The 21,842-nt window shown below is 44.2% G+C and overlaps 1 protein-coding gene across 9 annotated transcripts in view; it reads left to right on the top strand.

The window, feature by feature from the left end:
* DNAJB6 (DnaJ heat shock protein family (Hsp40) member B6) overlaps nt 1-21,842 on the top strand; it is a 66,215-nt gene that overhangs the window by 21,742 nt on the left and 22,631 nt on the right. For 7 of the 9 annotated variants that reach the window (XM_015852821.2, XM_015852828.2, XM_015852822.2 and 4 more), the window contains one exon: nt 17,178-17,384. In XM_015852821.2, coding sequence (XP_015708307.1) covers nt 17,178-17,384 — 207 coding nt within the window. Of the gene's footprint in view, nt 1-3,703; nt 3,829-17,177; nt 17,385-19,000; nt 19,902-21,842 lie in introns of those variants that run through there. The other 2 variants (XR_001552896.2, XM_015852829.2) reach the window with 2 other exon arrangements.

A 21,842-nucleotide genomic window follows, 5' to 3' on the forward strand; every position in this document is an offset into this window, starting at 1 on the left:
TAATTGTTGGGACCACATCAATAGGACCATTTTTTGTCCTTAAAATTGTTGTAAATTTCTGTATGCACTTTTCTTTTTAACATATATGATCCAAGGTGAAGCATGATCCTTCAGTAGCGCTAGGGCAAGATGTACACTAACAATAGCATGAATCTTGCTTTCTCCAATTTGTTTGAAATGTGAGCCAATAGTAGTTTAAGTCTGCTGTGAAGTTAACATTTCCAGGATAAGGGTTTAATAATTTCAACTTCTTTTTTTTTTTTTTTTTTTAACGTTTACTAGCGAACGATGTTAATACATTTCTGGTAATGCATTTCTGGTTTAAATAAATTAAGGATGTTTTCTAGTTGTGCATGAATGCAGACGACTTAGTAAGTTTTGACAAATGTTTAAACGTGTAATGTAAGCAAAAGGTTAACAAAAGTGAAGCAAGTAAGCTGAGTCTTTTGTCATTTGCTAAAAAAAAAATAATTCAAAATGAATAAATGCTGATGTTTGTGGTGCATTCTTTCATGAATGGCATTTGTAACCTTCTTGTGTCTGTGTGTGATTCGGGCAACTTGGGAAAACAGTGCTTTATTTTTTTTCCCCCACCACCTTTTTCTTTCATCTTAAGGACGAGGGCCTTTTTTTCTTTGCGAATGTTTGCTTCAGTGTGACTGAAAATGTATTTAATTTCTTTTCTAAGCCTGCGTTTGAAGCACGTGTTTTTAAGAAGCATTCATTGGCTGACTTTCTTAACTCCATCTTTTGCCATAATGCTGTTTCCCAACCCCCCCTTCCTCTGGACCAAAAGTGTGTCCCTCCATTTAAAAACAAACAAGTTTGCTGAGGCTTCAGGTTCTGAGCCTAATTCAAAAGATAATGTCCAATATCCAAAAAAAAAAAAATCAGCCTTTCTGATTTTGGTTTCTGAATGCTAAAATGTTTTTTGCACATTTTGAGAACAAGCATAGTTGATTTGGAGAAGATTTATGCAAAACTGTCAGGGACAAATGAAAGGGAAACGTCTGGATGAAGGAACTCGGTTTTGACTTTTTGTCATCAACTGAGAAAATGATGGTTGAATGTCCCTCTCTCTCTCAATCTATATCTATATATCTATATCTGTACATAGATATATGGATATATTTTTTTTCCTTTCAACTAATTGAGTAAGGCAAAGGGTCACTTTGTAGCTAAGACCAGATTTTCAAAGTTTAGTGAAAGATGATTTGAGAATGTGAAGAAATATGGCATGCAAAGAAATATTGGTATATGTGAACGCCTGCCAGCCTCTGCGTAATGTCACACTCAAATCATGGGTGTGCAGCTGCTGGCTTTGCACAAGCTTTGAACATCTGGCCTTCACCACGTTCTGTAGTCTGGCTTCATGTTTAGGAAAACAGCATGGTGTTTTGGGGAGATCATTTAATGCCTTCTTATTGAGCACCATCTACTCAGTACTAACAAATGCATCGATTATTAAATACAACAAAGATTTGCTCCACTTTGTCATGCAAAAGAGCTGGTTCAGCTTTCACCTAAAGCCACCAATCTGAAAAAAACTGCTATAATTTAATGCACATTGAGAGCAGAGTTAGCCTCTCAAATTTCTCACATTAAGTGCAGAGAACCAAATTGATAGCGGACATTAATGTATACTTTGATTTTGGGACTAGAGATGTTATGTCCTTTTTCAGGTTCTTTGCGGAATTCTCAGTTCTTCAGTGTTGTGGGTTATTTTTTTGTGTAGAAGCACAAATTCAGTCTGGAACTTAACAGACAGTGTTTTCTTATTGATGCTGTTTTTTCCTTCCCCTTGTGTGTTTCCTCTTGATCCAGATGACAACTAGACAAGTAATTTATTTCAATCTCTGACTTTGTGCTGTCTTGAGTTCTGAAAAATGTTAATTTACCTTTATAGGATGTGTTCCTTTAAGTTATGTAAACTGTTTAAAAAACAAAAAGCTTCTAAATTGATTAACCAACTCAAATAAAATTAGGACAATCTGGAGCTGAGTTTGAATTCCTTCCTGTCGATACCTATTAGGTTTTATGTTGAGCTGCTGAACTTTACCTTCTATTTTATTCTCTTTTTTGTTTTTTAGTTTAACACTTAAAGTAGCTCAAGTTAATGAGGCAGTTCTGGTAGCACAGCTGCACGTGGCAGTTCTGTACCGACGTGCTTGCATTTGTTATTAGAGAGTTTTAAAACATTCACACAAGGGTAAATTGCAGATTGAAAAATGGACACCTTACACGTGACCAAAATGTTGTAGTCTCCACCTGTTTCAATATGTAGGATTATTAGGAATAGTTGAGCTCCACAACACCCAGCTTGGTTTCTAAAACAAAAAAGAATCCTCATCCCGTGCTTATTGTGGATCCAACTTAACGCTCTTTCTTCCTATTATATATTAGATGTTCAGACTTTGTTATTTTGCTGCTGAAACGGGTTTCTTTTCTCTGGAAAAATACATTTATTAGATTGCTCTGAAAACTTTTGTATCATTTCTTACTAACACGTACTTAGCATCTTATGTTCATAGCTGACACACTGTGGATCATCCCAGGCAGCAAAAATCTCCTTACACCTCCTATTTTGGCCCAGGTACCTCAGAATACTTAATAACAGCAAAGGTTCCTGATTTTAGTGAATTCTACATATCACATACGCAGTGGGATGAGAGCAGACAAAAATGGATGTCGTATGGTTAAAAGTATCATTTCTTCATACTGGAGGGATTAATTTGAATGCTTGGGGGCACCACCCAGTTTAAATCAAACCTCTTCTGGCGGTTTGGAAAAACTTAAGATGGAGTTCTTGAATCTTTGAAACCTTTGTCACTTCCTCTTTCATACCCTGCTTCAAAGTTAATTGGTAGAACACAATAACTTTGTAATGCTTTCTCTTGGTGCAGCCTCCTTTTGGTCTGTTGCGCATGGTGGTAACTTCAATGCAGCGCACTAAACTTTTCAGATTGCATGGCATCTACCCTTTTCACTTTGCTTTATTGAGAACGCTGTGATTTTTGCCTCAGAATGCTTCACGTTTTAAAATTGTTGCAGCTGTTGTGGCTCTCAGTTCTTAGAAGACCTCATCCTTTGAGAATCACGGGCATTTTTGTGGTGTAAGTGGCAGAGCTGTGCTCTGCAGAGTGAACACGCGTGGTGTTTGTAGGTCAGACTGTACCAGCTTGTGACTGAGGGACTCTGTCTTAGGATGCCGAAGGCAGGACTTGTGAAAGACTTTAAAAAACCCAAATGCTCTAAATAAGCACGAGTATATTTTGTACTTCTCTGTTATTATTTGTGTTTGACTGTCCTGTGTGCTTGCCTCCCTGCTAGCTCTAGGTGCAAGAGGAGATACAGCTGTGTTGTAATTTAGTGTGCTTCGGTGTTTCAGATCATGACAAGGGATTTGTTTTTTGAGTCCTGAACTTTCTTCCTGAATCTGTTTCTGTTCTTTCTGAAACATGAGCTTGCTTCCTGTTTTGCTTTGGTTTAATTCGTGAGTGTAAAAAGATAGCGCCTAGTTCTGAGGGTTGCGTTTTGCAATGACTGTGTTATAGTTGTGTGACTATATTAGTACAATGCTTTAACATGGTGTTAGAATTCTTGTTGGCCTTCTTGTGTTTTAAAAGTGATTTTGGAAGATCTTTCTTTGGTCCTGATGTTGTGAATGTCTTAGACTTATTGTAAGTCATTGTGTTCTCTACAGGTGGTTGCAATGCAGACATCAGTAACTGGATAGCCAGCTCTACCCAGACTTTGAAACTACTGTTTGCTCCCTCTGGCCTTGTTTACTTAAAGACTGACTTGTACCTTTAAATTTGCTTTTCGTCGTACTAAAAGTAGTTTGGGTTTTCATCTTGTTGTTGCTTGTCTTCAGGTGGTTGTCAGAGTGCTGTCAGCTGGTCTTTTCAACGCAGCCAACTTCAAGTGCAACTTCATAGAAAAAGGGGAAATAAACCTGTAGTTGCTGACTTTCCAGCACTTGAAATAAAGCTGAATTATTTAACACAACTGCATGTTAATTCTGAGAGAGATTAAATGTTAACAACTTGTAAAGACTGCAGTAAGGGTGCAAGTCCTTTACGTGGTATGACAAATGGTGTGTTGTATTCAGGAGGCTTCAGTTCTTATTGACTGTTGAATGTGAAATATGAAGCCTGCATTATTTCTTACCTTTATGTTTATCTGAATGGGTTAATGGTGTGGGTTAAGGAATGTACAGCCTGAGTGTCCATGTGGAGTTCAGATTTTAGAGCACACGTTCCTGATGGCCAAAGAAGAGTTATTTTGGTTTAGTCTGTAATGTAGTTGCCTGAAGCTGTTAGCAAAGCAGCTAAAGATGCAAAGTAGCAGCTCTGGGATAGAATTTTTCTATCTTTGCTTTAATCACAAACTTGATTGAAATTTGTTCCCAGAGGGGAGTTTAGCTGCAGAAACAACTCCTTAGGTCTGCAGAAGCCTTTACGCATCCCGTAGAGGAGCTGAGCCGATCAGTGGCCTTTCAGTTTCTCACCAGAAGTACATGTGGTGTGTGTTAATCATTGTACCTGATACATGGAATAAGATTAACTTGCTTATTTAGCACAGGTTTGTGTAACTGTCTCTATAGCCACCTCTGGCAGTTTCCATGGGCATGTTGTTGGAGGCTGCCCTTTACTCTGAACCGAACAAAAATGAAACCATAAACTTCATCAGTATTTGTCCTCCTGTTCTGATATTTGTCTTATTCAGCAACAGGCTTTCACTTATTTATGTGAAAGTACCTATTCCATAGTGCTTTCACATTTGGTCTCTGTCATTATCCTTCCAAAGGGAGCTGGGCTGGGAGTATTTTGAAGTTGTTTTGGGCTTCTCTTTGGAAGCTCAACCTTTCCTCCAGGCTGTCTTAGCTGTTCATAAGACTAAGTATTTTTTCTTCTAATAATGCTACGTCTCGTCAGATTACTATTTGGTATGTTGATTTCTTTGGAAATGCCCTGTTAGGTTGTTGCTCAGGCATGTCCCAGAATTATTCTGCTGATCTCTACATACATGTGCCTCATTGCTGCTTATGGTAAATACAATCAGATCCTTATCATCATATATGCTTAGTTTCAGTAGAATCATAGAGCATCTTGAGTTGGAAGGGACCCCAAGGATCATCAGGTTCCAATCCCCCTGCTGCAGGAGGGAGATTCTTAAACTGTTCTTTACAAACTGAGAGGTGAGTGAATGTTGTGGGAAGCAGTAGAGAGCTATAAATTCAGTTTGCTTTGGATGCATTCAGATATTGCTGGCAAGCATGGGTAATGTTCGTGTACTTCTTGGCTTGAGTCTTAAACTTAGCTACTGATCAAGGCCAAAGTGGTAGATGGTTTGTCTCTCAGGAGGGTCTAAGAGAAAACGGGACAGTCATCAGACTCTTCCTTTCACTGCATACATCCAGTTGAACTTCCATTTTTCTGGCTTGTATAGTTCAGCTCCAAAAAGAAACATCCTTGATATTCATGATGCTACTTCTCAGTGTACCTTGCAGAGCAAAAAGCCAGTAAAGGAGAAGTAAGAAACCAACTCAGCCTGTTTGGGCCATAGATTTAAATTCCAAAGACTTTTTCCTTTACTTGGCCTTTGCCTTTTCTTGTCAGGAAAACCTGATCACAAGCTGTCACAGTGAATCGAGAAGAAGTGGGCACTTCTCACATCTGTTCACACCTGTGTGCTGGCAGATGCTGTGTGCCAGGGCAGAAACAGGAGGTACTTCTGTAGCCTGAAGATGATGTGCCAAATCCAGTTTGATTCTTAAAAAAAAAAAAAAAAATTAAAAATAATACTTACACCAGAAAGGTAGAACTGCATGTTAAATTGTGCCTTGTTTGGAAGAATATAAATGTTTGTTTGAAGCAAGACAAATTAATACAAGGACATGCGTTTTTTAATGCATGGATGACAACCTGTTGAGGAAGCTTCCATGAGAAGTGGTTTCTCTGGCTTACAGTGTCTTGAAGTCCATCTTCCTTTAACTGATGTTTTAGTGGGAAGCAAGTACTTAAGCTTCTACCAGGTAGTAGCAAAAGCTCAAGAGCTTGAGGTGCAGCTCAAGATGTAAGGTGCAGTGGTCCTTCAGACCTGTGTCTATGTAAGATTGTCTCTTTCCCTCCCTCCCTGATGGGTTAACATTCATGCCTATAACGTTTTTTTATTGTTTTGAGTCAGTGGGTGCCTTAGTGATGAAGGAGTTGAAGGGATGCGTGTGGTGACAACTTGGCTGTTGGGAGGGGCGGTGGAAGCAGAGTACTTGAGAAGACAGGAGGCAACACGTGCATCTAGGACACAGGTATTGTGTGATGAGTATTGCTCTAGAGCATCCAATTTGGGATGTGTGCCTGCCGAGAGTGGAATTTATGTGGGGAAGATGTTCTGAACTGTTAAGGTAAGTTGTTGCTTTGTTGTAGTGGGCAGATTGGGTGTTTTGTGACAAACAGGAAACCTAGCCAAGGACCTCAATGACTGTCGCAGGGAACTTGATTTGTATTTACTGTGTGCCCTTATATGTCTCCTGTTTCATTCCAACAAAACCTTGAGAGATCCTCATTTCAGGCCCTGGGATAAAAACAAAGACATCTCTTGTTAACATGAGGTTGTGACAAAGAGTAGTTCTGCATAATGGACTGATAGCTCAAAAAATGTACTCAAAAGCTTTAATGGTTTCAAGTTTTGGTTCTTAGTGTGAGTTAAATCTGAAGAGGACAGCAGTGTGCGTGTCCTGAATGTGGAGTCACTGCAGTGGAAGGGGATGGCTTCTTGTTAATTGGAGCCATTTTGGTAGTGTGCTAAATACTTACATAGTGTCATAAGCAGCATCTCCTACAGGGCTTATGTGCATGAAAAATGTTGGTCTGTAGATGCTTATTTGGGTTTTGAATACACCCAGAGCTGCATTTGTTAATATATTAATATTCATCCTGAATCAGATTTATTTCTAAGAGAAGCTTGTGGACAGGCAAGTTCCTGGAATTCTAACTCAGCAGCGTTTGGGTCATAAAACCATAAAGCACATCTTGGAACAAAATCATAAGACAGTGTTTTATCATGTAACTTAATGGCACAGTCCTGGTATTTCAAGGTCCTTCCTTACTTTATTGGGAAGGTGCCCTGTGTGGAGAGCTCTGGAACTCCAGAACTAAATTGGGTTTCTTCTGAGGTCATTTCAACCATATATTTGAGATCTAAATACTCAGCACTTAGAATAGCTTTAGTGAAGCTTTTTCTTTCTATACAAATTACAAAAGCTGTGTTTCCCTTTACTGATTAAATAGCAGTCTCAAAGCAGGGCAGCTTCACCAAAATAGCCATAGCTGTGGTACCCTGGAAATTCATTAATAGAAAAGCAAATAAGTGTATGTGCCAAACTGCTCGGCCCTTTCCTGGCTTAGAAGTGCTGCACAGAAATCAATCTACACTTGAAGTATGTAGCCACTGTACAGCTCATATTTACGGACACTTTGTTAGCAGATAAACCACTTCAAGGCTATCAGTTTCAAAAGTGTCAGGCTTTAATTTGTTGAAGCAAAATAGTTACATCCAACTTACCCATCTTTTCAAAGGAACTTCAGCGTTTTTGAGTTGCATTCTACAGGGAGCCTGTTTGAAGTTAGGGAATGCAACCCTTTGAATGACACGAGTCCCCTTGAGTTGTGTGTTCAGTGTCCTCGGGCAAAACACAACAATTTAGCTGGGGAATCGGGTTGAAAATGACAAAGTAGGTTATAGTCTTCTCCACTGCTTAATAAAAAGGAAAGAAGTTTACTTTGTGATACGTGTTCTTAGAGATTTGTGATGTTATGTCAATATTGGCTAATAATGGAGGGTATATCACTTCCAGTATCTTTTGTAAGGAGGGATTGCATAGGAAAGGACCTAAACGGTCGTTGAGTTCCAACCTCCCTGCCATGGGCAGGGTTGCCAGCCAATGGATGAGACCTTCCAAAATAGTTCTAAAGCATTGGTACAGACTTATTTTTTGCTCCATTTTGGGAACGTTAACCCAGAAGAACTGGAAGAAAATCCTTTTCTAAAGGTTAAAAGGCAGTTGAGTAATCTCTCCCAAATCCTACCCCAAGCAGCGTTTGCCTTTAGTAATCTTAACTACGCAAACAATGGTTGCAATACAGAGTTATGTGCCATGCAAGAGGAGATGGAGATGAAAGTTCTTCCTCATGCCATGAAGCTAGAAGATAATTCTTACAGTCACTCCTTAAAAAGCTAAAGATGAGGAAATAAGCCATTTCTCAGAGAAAACCACGGGTGTTTGAGCCAACCTGTTCTTGATGAACAAATTCTGGGACGAAAGATTCCTTGAGCACTGTGCCGTAGTTTCCATCCTTCCCCCTCCTCTGCTCTGATCACGTGTGTGCTTTGCTCCTTGAAATGTTTATGTAAGATGACTGGATCCCTGGTAACTGTATTTGTAGAAGTCAGGGAGCTGAGTGCAGGGGAGGCGCTTGTTGCCCTGGGCAGAATAGTTTCCAATAGCAAAAGCTTTATTCTTTAAGCAGGAGGTAGGAGTGGGTGGGGGGGTGTGTTTCACCTCCTGGCCTCTTCTCTAACAAAAAGTAGCCTTTCATTCATACCTGGCTGGCCCTGGGTACAACTAACTCTTGTGTTTTCCAGGCATGGTGCTAAAATCCTCCCAATTATCGGCATCTCAGGTGTTAAGTGTGGGCCTGTGAGCGGCACGTAGCCAGTCAGCAGCTTAGAGTGCAGCTTTAATGTCGGTTGGACAATATATTGCTAACAGAGGTTAAAGCCTCTCCAGTTTTATGCTTTTTGAGACACGTTCCCTTAAAACAGAAACATTTTCAATTGAGGTAGCAATGTAGGTGGACAGTAAGGTCCCTGCAGAGTTTTTTCCGTAATCAGACACGTCCCAGTGTCTTTGTGTTATGGGCATGGGTTTATTTATGACTTCTCACTGGAGATTCTGTGTTTGAAGGCTTCCCTTAGTAAAGCTGTTTCTCAGCAGGTGCCTGGACTTATGTCAGTAGCTGATTTGCATGCATGTAAATGTGTGGTAATCTGTTTCATCTGTTGTGCATCTGTTTCGGGTTTTCTTTTGGTACCACAGGGTCACTGCAATACGCTTTGAACTCTGCAGGGTGAACAGTAATGATTTTTCAGAGTTGGGGGAGAAACGCTGTAGTGTAAATGAGGTTTGGCATCTTAAAGCTTAGCGAAACTTGGCAGGTGTTTCCGGGAAGGTTTTGAGTTTAGTGGTGTTGAAGAGAGGAAGGGAATTAGGTTGGCTGGATCCTGCACTTTGGTCTGCTCACTGTACAGAAATGCGTGTAGTGAAACAATTCTGATGAAGCATTTCTTTTCCCCTCTCAAATATTTATTCCGCTTGGTAGAGTGGGTCTGCTGATGAAATCACTGAAGTATTTGGAAAGGCTTTTTGTTGCCATTGCAGAGCCACAGGAGATGCAGGGTAAGCTGGGTGATGCTGAGCAGAGCTAGTTCCATCAGCCGAAGGTGGTGAGTTGTTCTCCTGGCATGTAGCTCCATTGTGGGGGCATCACTGGTACATCACTTCCATGGGTGCGTCTGCCTCTGCACCGAGTGCTCCCCTCTGCAACTTGGCCTTCTGTGATTTCTCAGCCTTTATGGCAGCTCTTCAATTCAGCTCTGCCCTTTTTGCCATTTGGTCCCAGTGATTGTGCCCTGAAGGTGTTATCGCCGTGCTTTGTGCTTCACCCCCTGCATCCCAGAGGTGTAATAAAAACAGAAAGCAGAGAAATGGCGTTTGGGATGGTGTCAGACAATGGGCAGCTGCCACTTTGTGCCACGGTTGCTCCAGTGCCGGATGCATCTCAGGTGGCCTTCCCAGTGTCTGTGCTGAGCGTACCAAGGAGATGCTGACATCAGTGTCCGAGCTCCTCCTGCTTCACAAAGCCCTCTTGGTAGAACGCACTCTCTTCCAACTGGATCTCTTCAGAATCGGCATGGAAAGTGACTGATGGCGCTGTTTCCAGACACAAAGGATCATTGTAAGTACTGCTGTTGCTGCATCATAGAGTTTCTGGTGTGGTGTTTTTTAAGCTGTGAAAATGTTAATTTCTCTGCTTTGCACTGGTGGGTTGATTTGGTCAGGAATTCAAGCAGTGTGTACAGGAGTGTCTCTAATTTTGTATGTATGTGTTTATGTATAAGTGTGTATAAGTTGTATCAGTATTTATTGTGGTAGGCCTTAGGTTTGGGAAATACCTTGTAGTATTCCTAAGCTATGGTGGGTTTGAAGGCTGAAGAGCTCAGTTTAGTTGGTTTAGAAGGGGAGATGCTGAACAGCAAGAAGTGCTGTAGCTTGGGAGAGGTGGCACCTGTGAGGCCTGAGTGCTGATTTCTAGGTAAGAATTTAATCAAAATCAGCTATTAAAGTCAACTTGCAAGATTTTTTTTCTCCTTTAAATTAGGTTTTTATTTGTCAGTATTGAACTAACTGCACAGTGTTCTTTGTTGTCACGAAGATGTCAAAAAATGGCATTGGGTTTTGCTGTGAAGGTTCATAAAGCAGTGCCAGACCTCTGTCCCAGGGAGCACGTGGTGTTTTCAGGGTCATTTAAAAGGTTCTGATATTCTTTGTGCTCTCTGTAAATCAGGCAGCTGTGCAGACCCTGGAACACTGCTCTGGGAGCTGATGTCCTGTGTGCTGTAATAGATCTTGTGGGGTGTAACCAAAGAGGGTGGATAGCTCTTCTTATAACTGTATTTGAAACCCTTGTTGTTGTATTTAAGGCTCGGGGTATAAGAGAATATATTTCAAATGATGAACCTGAAAAGATGAGAGCTGATAAACTGAACAAGGGCAACGCAGCGTCAAACGTGGAGCCTGCCTTGTGTCTGTAAGGCTTCAACAGCACTAACAGCCATTGGGTCAGCACACAAACTTGGCAGTCTTTTGCTTTTGCCAAATTACTATGGAAGTGTTGACAAAAACAGCTGTGGAAGTCATTCATCACATTTCTGTGAAGTCACTCATAGGATTCTTTTTATCTTCTAACTGCGTGGCCTTGCTTTTTGTGCCGTTTCACAGCGGTCTGGGTTTGCTGTATATGAAGCCTTTGAAAGATGATTTAAATAATCAGCAGGTGGAAAAAGCAGTATAACATGGCGGTCTGATTTGCAAACTGTGGCTCGCTCTGGGGATGCTCCTTGGGGTGAAGGCCACTAAGAGGACACAGGATGCAATGCCTTGAGAGTTCGTTTTAGTTAAACGGGTTAAAGATGAGTTGCAAGGACAGAAGAGATGGAAACCAATGAGCTTTAAGTTGCATTGTAAGGGTTGGTTGGTTTTTCTTTCAAGAGGCTTTTGGTTTGTGCTTCAAAATCTGATTTCAGAGTGAAATGTGAGTTCCGAGTCCCTCATGGTAGGAAGGAGACCTGCTGGCACGTTTGGCTCAGGCTGAGGTGGAAATCTGTGATGTATCTGTACCCTGTCAGGTATTGTGGTTCTGTACCTTAGCACAGTGTCAAGTGATTCAAAGGGAAGTATGGCAGGGATCTAGTGTCACTTGGCAGCAGGTGGAAATACACTGAGAGTCCTCAGAGCAACCTACTTTGTCTCAGGTCTTTTTTGGCATGAGAAATATAGATAGCATTAGCTTTTAAGTATGTCTCTATGAGTAAAGACCTCTGTGTGATGGAGCCTTCTGCATGTAATGAAATTCACACTGAGCAGCAGCGTGCAAATGGAGACGTCTCTGCCTGCTGGGAGTGTGAGGGTTGGTGTTACTGGGCTTATAAAGGTTCATCTGGTGAGTATGTTCAGGCAGTGAGGAGATGAATCCATGTTCTCCCCTGTCTGCAATGTACCGGGCTGCACTGCTTGGTGCACTCAAACAGGAGTGGCTGTGGGCATTGGTAGCTCAGGTTGGATTCACATAGGATTCGTGTTGGTTCAGGCAGGGCTGAAGGGATCAAGGGGGTGTAGAACATTGCTCCTTGTTGGAAGGCTCGGGGGTACAAAGGATATTGCACATATCCCAGGTTAGTGGTGTCAACAGAAGGAAAGGGGCAGTGGGGATTCCCCTGCCTTCCCCTATAGGGGAGCGTGGGTGGTGCAGGAACAGGCTGAGCACGGGTGGAGCAGGAATAAAAGGAACAGATGTGTTGCCAGCTTTTAAAAGCCAGAAGGGCAGAGGATTGCAGCGTGCGTTAAGCAGAAAGCATGGAGGGAGCTCTGCCCTTGCCCAGATACGAGGCACGCTGCAGCCTCGGCTGTGCCTTGACAGAAATAGAAGCTCAGTGTTGACTTCAACACTCCATCCTTTCTCCCTGTCCCTGTTCTTTCCATCACTTCCCGGTGACTTCACCACCACCTCCCATGCTTTCTGCAGCCACTGTGGGCTTGTTTTCCTCTCTCAGCAAATGGGCTCCCACAGAAGAAGGGAACAACAACAGCCTGGGAAACCTTGCAGAAAATCCCTGAGATTACAGATTTAGCAGGGGAGGCTGTAGCAGCAGGTGGATAACATGGGTCTGATGCCACACAGCTGTGAGATGAGGGAGGGGTGAGGTGGAACATCCCCACTGCTGGTTGGAGAAGGCATTGACTGATGGAGAGCCCATAGCACACGCTGTTGTTAAGCAGCTCAGCACTCGGGCACTTTTCCAGCTCAGTGTTTCTTGCATGGAGGACATCAGTCACCACAGCAAAGCCCTTCATCTCCTCCCTTTGATAATGGCACTGGGGAGGGCTGGGCAGTTGCTCCAGAAGAAGAACGAACTATCACTGGCAACTGGGGAAAGAGAGCTCAAAATGTCCGATGCTTCACTGTTACTCCCTTACGGTTTATAAAAGCTCTGCCCAGCGGTGATGGTGCAGATTCTGCAGCTGCTTCAGCATTCCCCGGATGGTTTCAGAATGATTTCAGGCTCTTTGGGCTTCAGAGGCCAATTGCGTTGGGTTGTTTTTTTTTTGTTATTATTATCAGTAGATTTCAAAATGGCTGCTTTTCCTCTCAGCATTGCGGGAAATCCCCGCTTCCTGGTGGCAGAGAAAGCAGCTCTTGTAGCCAGCGGCAAGTCCCTATTAGCCTTGCTCTGTGTTCTGCTGTAGCTGCTTGTTGCCCTGCCCTTCTGTCCGTGCTGCATGACATTGGGCACAGAGCTCTAAGAGAAGGAGCAGCAGGAGCAGGTGATCTCTGGGAGCTGCTCGGGTTCCTCTAAAGCACCGCGTTTCCCAGCAGTGCCTGGTCTGAGTCACAGAAGAATCCTGCTCTCATCCACCGAGGTAAATATCAACACCGCAGCTGTTGTAACAGCGGACAGCTGTACTGCTATGACAACCTTATCAGCGGGTTGTGGCACTTGTGACGGATAAACATCCTCCAGTGGGGATTTAGTTCTCAGCATGGCACAGATCACAGTGAGCACACGGCTACACCGCAGTGGCCCTGTGAGTTCAGTGCTTGTGAATCACCTCAAATCTGAAAGTGTTAAGACGGGCACTTGGCTGCACTCAAGGCCATAACTGAGAAAGATAGGAGCAGAGCGAAGTTCTCAAGGCTCACAAACAGCCACGTGGGAGCCTTAATGTGTCGCCTGGTTCCTGTGCCCTATTTCTCAGTGCAGGAGATAATCCTGCATTGGTTTTCCTTTTCATTAAGCATGCAGAGAAATGCCATGTGAATAGTAGGGCTGCAGTGCAGGAGCCACCAAGACTCAGTTTCCTTTTGCACGGGAAGTGGTGGTAAACTGAAATACGTGGTTCAGTATCCTCAGGATGTTTACCTCCATTTGCTCTGCTTCTTTTAATTACTATCTTGCCATTAATTACTACCGATTCCTGGTAGGAATTCAGTTCAATTCCAGATAGCCAGGATATAACACTAATTAACACAAAATAACGATGCTATCATTATAAAAAGTGTTTTTAGGACGAACACGTACATATTTGGTGGGCAGGGCTCCTCCATTTCAAAATGAGAAGCTTTTACACAGGTGATGGCATCACCAGCCTCGTGGTGTAGGAGTGCTCATTAGCCACGTTGGGCAGGTGATGCAGCCATCAGTAAAGAGCTATTACTTCCCACAGCACCTGACTGCTGAGGCACCAGCAGCTCCAGCATCACTGCCGCCCGCTTCATATAGATGTGAACGTGAGGTGCTCCGTGTGCTTTGGAGGAGACACAAATGCTGGGCTTCTGCCCCAAAAAAATCCTGAAAAGCATCAATTATCCCGTATTTTAAACACTCAGTTTAAGTTTTTCACACAGAGGGTGGTGACACACTGGAACAGGTTGCCCCAGGAGGCTGTGGATGCCCCATCCCTGCAGGCATTCAAGGCCAGGCTGGATGTGGCTCTGGGCAGCCTGGTTGGCGACCCTGCACATAGCAGGGGGTTGGAACTGGGAGATCACTGTGGTCCTTTTCAACACAGGAAATTCTGTAGTTCCTATGATTTCCATTTCCCAGGTGTGGATATGGGCCCCTTGGCTATTTGGCTCCCCAGAACGCCCAGCCCAGCCAAGCATCAGGCTCACACATTGAAATCCATACATTGCCCAATAAGTCAGAGTTGGCAGGGACTTTTCCGATAACATTCCCCCACGTGATAGGCAATATTGCCCTCTGCTGGTCAATGACAGCTTAAAGTCTCTACTTCCCCCCACGCCTCAGCTCTGCTACCACACGCTGGTTTTCATTCCCGGGGTCTTATTTGGTGCCATGAGACATCCCACCCTTTGGTTTGTTTATCACCAGAAGCAGCTTTTCCTTGGGAGCACCTGAAAATCCAATTCTAATGACTTGTTTTTAAAGGTTAGAGCCGTCATTCTGAAACCCTCATTTTCAGAATTAACCCTTCGAAGCATAATTTCTCCGAGCTGGTTTTGCAAGTGAAAGAGCTGCGAGGCTTTTAATTAATATTTGCTTTGGTTAATGAGATCTTCTGTGTATGGCAGCTGTAAGCTGGGCCCCGGGAGCTGCCCCGTCCCCTGGTTTTGTGGCACATAAGGGCTGAGCTGAGTTATAAATAAGCTGATGGAAAGAGCATTATTTTTAACCCAGGTTGGTCCCTGCTGTGGGACTGCAGACGTGGGTGCTCTGGGCAGGGATGAGCTGGGGGACGTTGATCCAGAGGTGCTTTGGAGCAGCGCTGTCCCCAAGCGTTGGGATTAATCTCATACACAACTGGGTGTAATTTATTGGGGTGTGTGAGGAGCACCCGGTTTCATAGCCAATTGCAGTAGATACATGTGAGTTCAATTGGATTATGATGCACAGAGTGAGATGCTTTAAGGCCTGCAGTGCAGTCAGTGCAAATGCTGCGCGTTCATCAAGACTTATATATTGGAAGGAAAACAACATGGTTTGTGTTTCCATGGGAGGGATGTCCCAGTTCTGGTGCACTGTTAGGATGTGAATGATCTCGACTGGTTTTTGCATGTACAGTTGTTGATATGTGGCTTTCCTATTCCTTCTCATTCCTGGTGTCTCATTGGCTTCACCTTGCTAGAGCCAGTACCACCAGACTGACACGTACTTCAGCGCTGTTTGTATAGCATGCGAGTGGGAAACCCTGTAGGATCTTATGGGAAACTGGGAGTTGCTGGGGGAGGTTCTGGTTGGATATTAGGAAAAAAATGTTCTCAGAAAGAGTGTTGGGCTGTGGCACAGACTGTGCAGGGAGGTGGTGGGGAGTCACTGTCAATGGAGGCGTTCAAGAAATGTGGCAATGAGGCCTGTGGTCAGTGGGCATGGTTGGATGGATTGGAGTTGGGCTGGATGGTCTCAGTGGTCTTTCCCAGCCTTTATGATTCTATGTTCTATCCCCTGAGCTCTTCCTTGCCCGCTGCCTTGCTGTCCCCATGTGATGGCAGCCAGCCGTCCCCTGCTGCAGAGACCAGCGTGCCCACAGCCTCATGCTGGCGTGGTGTTTGGACATGGGGACGTGAGCCTGTGCCAGATCCCTCCTCTCCCCGAGGCCTTATGTTGTGCTGTGAAATGACTTCTTAAAAAATACCTTGCCTCCTCTTCATCGTGCCCTCAGAAGCATCTCCCAGGGTGCGCTTACAAGGTAAAGACGATGCCGCCTGCTTGGTTTGGGAGCGTCGGTTGTTTGGTGCACACCGTGGGGTATTGCTGCAAACATGGTCCTTTTTCCATCTTCAAAGCATTTTCCAGCCATGAACACAATGAGAGCACACACCCCTCCTGAAGCAGCTGATGCCCAGGAGAAACCTCCCCAGTGTGACGCATCGCTTCTGATGCAAACAGAATGACGCCGTATTTCATCAGCGCTATTAAAAGTATTTAAGTAATTGAGTTAATGAAACTTCCAATAGCCTTTAGGAGACAAATCTGCTACACGCCCTTCTTGTCAGTTTTTCTTTCTTTCTTTTTTTTTTTCTTTTTTTTTTCTTGTTTTCCCCATGGAATGCTTTTATTTGTGATCTTACCATTTGCTTTTCGATGTGTGGGTTTTGTGTTAAGCAGCCGGTTTCCGTACTTCACAGCATTGGTACTGTTGTGTATTCAGCAGCAAGAGCGTCTTCATTTACAAAACACCATGAGAATGACTGGAGTGCCTCATCTTTCATAGTACTTTTACCAGACATCGGGTTTCCGTTTGCTTTGCGTCCATTGATTAAAGAGTGCATCTGTTTTATTCCTTGAGCTGTGCTCATCTTTGGCATCTTCAGCCTTATTTCCCACCTTCATTTGATCTCCAGTGCTTTTCCACCACCCTTAGATATCCAATGTCCATTCCCTGTGAATCCACGTTTGCTTTGTTTTTCCCACATGGCCCCATAGCTGGCCTAGCGTGGGTATTTCTCCCTATCCCTTGCACTCAAACAGGGCTAACCCTTTCTATGTAGATGGTCAAGATGAGGTGTGGCAAACTGCTGTGCTCTGTACCAGTGCAATATTGTCCTGGACAAGGTGCTCAGATTGCTCGCCCTTCCTTCCTATGTCAGGGTGGCCCCAGTATGGTGAGAGGCAGCTGATGGAGCCTTCAGCTCCAAGTGCTCCCCTTCCTACAGGCAGACCTGGAGACAGCTCTGAAACCCTCTTGCATGAGTGGGCAGACAGCCAAGGCAGGAGTTCAATGTGGCCTTATTTTCAGCCCCCATTTCCATCGTTTCACGTGAGCCCTTCAGCATTTTGGATGCAGCTCACTTTTCTCACTCTCTTTGCTTTTCCAGGTGAAGCAAACGAAGAAGCCTTTGCTGAGGAGTGCCGGCGGAGAGGACAGCACGCCCTGCCCTTCCAGCCCACCAACACTCGCCTGCTGAAGTCACACAAGCCTGCCAGTTCCCCCAGATATGCCTATCATTACAATAGCGATGAGGTGGAAGAGCAAGAAAAAAGCCGGGTTGCGAGCAGCTTGGAGAGCCCCTTTTATTTATCAGGTGTGCAAAATCACGTTGACAAGAAATGCGCAGAAAAGGATTCATCAGCTAGCCCAAAGGGGAAAAAGAAAAGCCAAGACAGGGGGTGTTGCTGTGTGATTTAATTCTGGTGCCCGGTAGATAATAAATAGCCGGTTGAGTGCCTTCGTCTGTGTTAGCTATGCTCATCCGTGTAGCCTAGATTCACAAATGCCCTGTGATACCCAGGGCCTGACCCAAGGATCCAGGGCAAACTTTGTTTTGTTGTGCTGCTGAAGTGCCCGTGCTCTTTGTTCTTAAAAGTGAAGGCCTGTTAGGGAATAACTAATCGCAGTACTTTGCACATTCATTTATCTAAATAGTGCTTGGCTTCCTTGCTGAAGGAGAAGTTCAGCAGCTTCACGTTAATTCTGAAAGCTGCAATTTTGGGCATCTAAATCCTAATTGAGGGGGCTGAGGCTGTTCAGGCAAACAAGGAAGTGTAGCAATTGGCCTGGTTATTTTTGGAAGTGCTTAGTCCTTTAATGTATTTCCCATCTGTAATGTTTTGGCAATATAGTCCAGAGGCTCATTTGGGCAACAGAACCCTCAGAGCTACTTGATTTGATCAGAACATGCGGTCAAGGCTCGCTCAGGACTGCCAGGACAGGTTACTGTGTTAGTGACTGAGCGCCGGCATGGGCTGACCAAAGAGGCTGTGAGGTGTCCATGGAGATCTCCAAAATCCACCTGGATGTGGTGCTGAGCACCTGCTGGGCAGGGGTTGGACCAAATGGACCCAGAGGTCCTTTCAACCTCAGCCACTCTGTGCCTCTGAAACGTGAAGATGCCTTGGTGTGTGGATGCCCATGCTCAGGGCCCTTCTCAGCAGTGCTGGATTCAGTGAGCTGCTGGGAATTAGGAGTGCCTGGGCTCCTCAGGGCAAACACAGCGCGTGGGAAAGGTGTGCTGCAAAAATAAATGAAGGAAGAATACCCTGTTCCCCAAAACACGCACACATGGCACACACGCTCCCAACGCTATACCAAATCCTACTGCATTTGAGCCTTTAAATCTAACACCCTATACTCTACAAAAGACCTGCAGATATACCATATTATACAATGCCAGCTTGCAAAAGTAATCAGAAATATTCCAATAGATGTTTCCGTGATCAGTCACTTAGAAGTTTAGTTTCATGAGGGATAATTTGATTCCATCCTTAAGAAAAAAGAAAACTCAAAAAATCTCCAGAATCCTCCATCTGGGCTGATGTACTGAAGGCTCCTGTACAAGGGTTACAGGGCCAGTTTTCTATACATATAGCTGGCAAAAAACCCCCAGTAACTTGGCTCACTATTTGGGGACTTCAGGTTCCCTGTGATCCTAACAATGTTTTGTAGTAGTTTCCAAAGAGCAATTGGAGCTGTTAGAACATTGCTCGGGGCTTCTAGCTGTGAGTCTATTTATGCTCCAAGGTGCACAAGTTTGCAATTAAAATTAATTTCCTGAATTATTTGCACAATCCCCAAATCCTTTGCCCTACCCATAGATTGCCATAAAACAGATATAAAAGATTCAGGGTAGAAAATAGGATTGCAGTCAAGACTATGATTTTACTGTTGCTTTAAATGTTTTGCCTGCTGTTCCTCTGATAGACAGACAGTGGCTGCTGAAGGACTGGTCGAGTTAGTCATAAAAACCTACGTGAGTGTCTTCATTTCTGCCTGGGAAGTTCATGCTGAGCCCTGGCCATCAATGCTGTTCTCCTCCATGGGTGCTCACCTCTGTCAGCTCAGCAGGCCGGCTCCACAGCTCTCTCATTGCACAGACCACTTGCTTGCTCCCGCTTGGCTTCTCATTTATCACTGTGACAGCTGCCATGCGCGGGGGAAAGAGCCGCATCGTTCTCTGCCTTGATCCAAAGCCCACTCTGCAGTGGAAAATAGCAGAGCTCAATGGGCTCAGCCTGGCGCAGCGCCACTCGGATGGGATCGTTTTTGCCACTGTTGGCACGCAGCCCTTGGCAGCGATTGCTGCACAGCAGTTTTAGATGTTGTCCCAGCTCTAGCACCCAAAGCAAATTCTCAGTGGTTAATGAGTCACCTGCAGTGAAATGGTCCTCTTTTCCCAGCTTGAGGAGTGGGAATGCTTGTGTTTAAATTTGAAAGTCCTTAGCAAACTGAATTGGAAGGGCAGGGGGGTAGGTTTCATCTTGGATGCGTGGTGAAGCCCATGTCTCCCTAGCACTGACTTTCAGACCAGCGAACCGTATTCAGACGTGCAGTGAATCCTCTCTGCAGTGAGGGCTTCCAGTCATTGCAGTGAGGTTTTAATAAGAAACTAATTCGGTTGGACCTGATTCTCCACCTTAGTTGGATGCTTTGTGTTGAGGCAGGAATTGCTCCGGGTTTCATGTTGTTATGGTTTCACAATGGTCACCGTGTGTTCTGGGGTTGCTAAGAACAGTTTTCTAGCTCCAGACAAACAACTTTTTTGCCAAGACCTCAGGTGCTGCTAGTGATGCACTCCAACTGTGTGTTGTTCATCTGAGTAAAGGTATCCAAGCTGTACTGTAGTGGTACAGCATAGTCCTTCAGGTTGCAACTGCTAATGGAACTGAGTTTTGATCTGTATCTAGCAGGAATGATTTAAATACTTAACTGTAAAAATACTGGGAAATACTTGATACACAAAATGGTTGTTTGAAAGACGATATTGCAAGGTTTGCTCTTCCTTTGGAATGAAATAGCTTGTGTTAACCTAAAACTTACTACGTTAATAATTCATTTTTGATTCATTTTCATCTGCTGGCATCACCAAAGAAACCTCTTCAACAGAATGAGCTTAACTAATCCTGATCCTTTCTGGCATGGGTTCCTCTGCTGGAAACTTGAGCTATTCAAGCTTCATTATGTCTTTAACACAGTGTCCGTTCTTCTTACCAACGTATGATTTCCTGAATTACGCATTACTAACTAGTAAATTTGAAGCGCTGGTTGTCCAGACTAATTACCTTGTAATTCCCTCACATACTTCTATTTGGGTATGTAATGGAAAGTAAAGCCGCTTTGTTTTCTGTAGAAACCTAATACATGAGGAATGCTGGATGTGCGGGTGTGATGGGAATGAACTGTCCCGCTGCTCTCTGTCCTGCAGTGTGGTTCCCTGCCCCGCTCCTCTGTGGGCAGAGGGTGGGAAGAATGCCTACTGGCTTGGGCTTGTTGCCTCCCTGGCTCTACTGGAGCTGCCCTTGTGCACGGTTTTTTTTGGCTGCTGGTAGTAGAGCATCCCATTATCCTTTTGCTTCCCGTAGAAAGCAGCTGAATTGCACATGGAAGGGCTTCCAAGGCTACAGAGCCTTGCAAGCTTTTGCTTGCCATGTGGGAGTAAAACCTTGGACTCTATTCAACAATGCGTTACCTTAATTAAGAGCAGGTAAGCAGGTTGTATCTGGCTTGGTACGTTCTTCTAACAATTCTTCGCAGGATTGGTGATGAAAATAGTATGGTGAGCAAGCATGAAGGAAGGCCCCAGTAAGTTTTTTCAGTCCCCTAAAAGATCAAAGTGTGAATTACATCACAGGGTTGGACAGTGAAACTGGAGAACTCATCCCTTGGATTTAACAGCCAAGGTAATTAAACAGTTGAGTGACATACCTAGGCAGGGTGGGATGTTTTGTCACTGCAGCCCTTTACATAAAGGCAGGTTCTTTTTCAACAGTGCTCTATGGCATGGGCAGCAGCCATGGTTGTGGTGAGAGGATTAGTAGGTCAAATTGTGGTCTCTGTTGGGCTGTGGCTTGGACTGAAAGCAGGGAATGTGAAAGTAGAGCTATAATTGTAAACTGAGTAACATGCATGAAATTATACTGAAGATGTGACTGGGGGTGAATTTTTGTAATGGTGTTTCTGAGTCTGGCCAGGCTGCTGTAGCAGTTGGTGGCTTCAGCTCAGATAAGCCAGCAAACTTGGAAATCACTTTGAAGTGTATTGCTTTGATTAGAGAAATACCTCTAAGAGCAGAAAATTAAGAAGCGTGGTCTGCAAAACCCAACCTGCACAATGATCTGCTGGCCCATTAAAGGTCCACGTGTGCTTTGGGGCCTCCTGGCTTGCCCCTTTGGATCCTTCGCTGGAATTAATACACCTCACTTACCATTGCCTCCCAAGAAAGCAATGAATTCAGAACAAAACTAGCTGTGCCTCTGCAAGGTACGGATGGCTGAGTAGTGATAAACCAGGAGGAAAGTCAATCTGGGACTCAGCAGAGAGGCTGCCCAGTTTGTTTCGGTCCTTGTTGGGTGGCTGAGGGTTTTGCATCAAAATGTTGAAAGCTGGCTTCAGCTTTCAGCAGCTTCCTGAAGACCAGAATAATTTCTGTGCTCTTTATGGGTCTTCTGGAAGGAGGAGAGAGGGAGAGGTTCAGCAGGATGCTGTTCATTGTAGAAAAGAATTATCCAGGTTGTAAAGCAGGTGTAATTCCAAATGGTGTGGATTC

Source organism: Coturnix japonica, chromosome 2 (assembly GCF_001577835.2).
Source record: "Coturnix japonica isolate 7356 chromosome 2, Coturnix japonica 2.1, whole genome shotgun sequence".
Classification (NCBI taxonomy): Eukaryota; Metazoa; Chordata; class Aves; order Galliformes; family Phasianidae; genus Coturnix; species Coturnix japonica.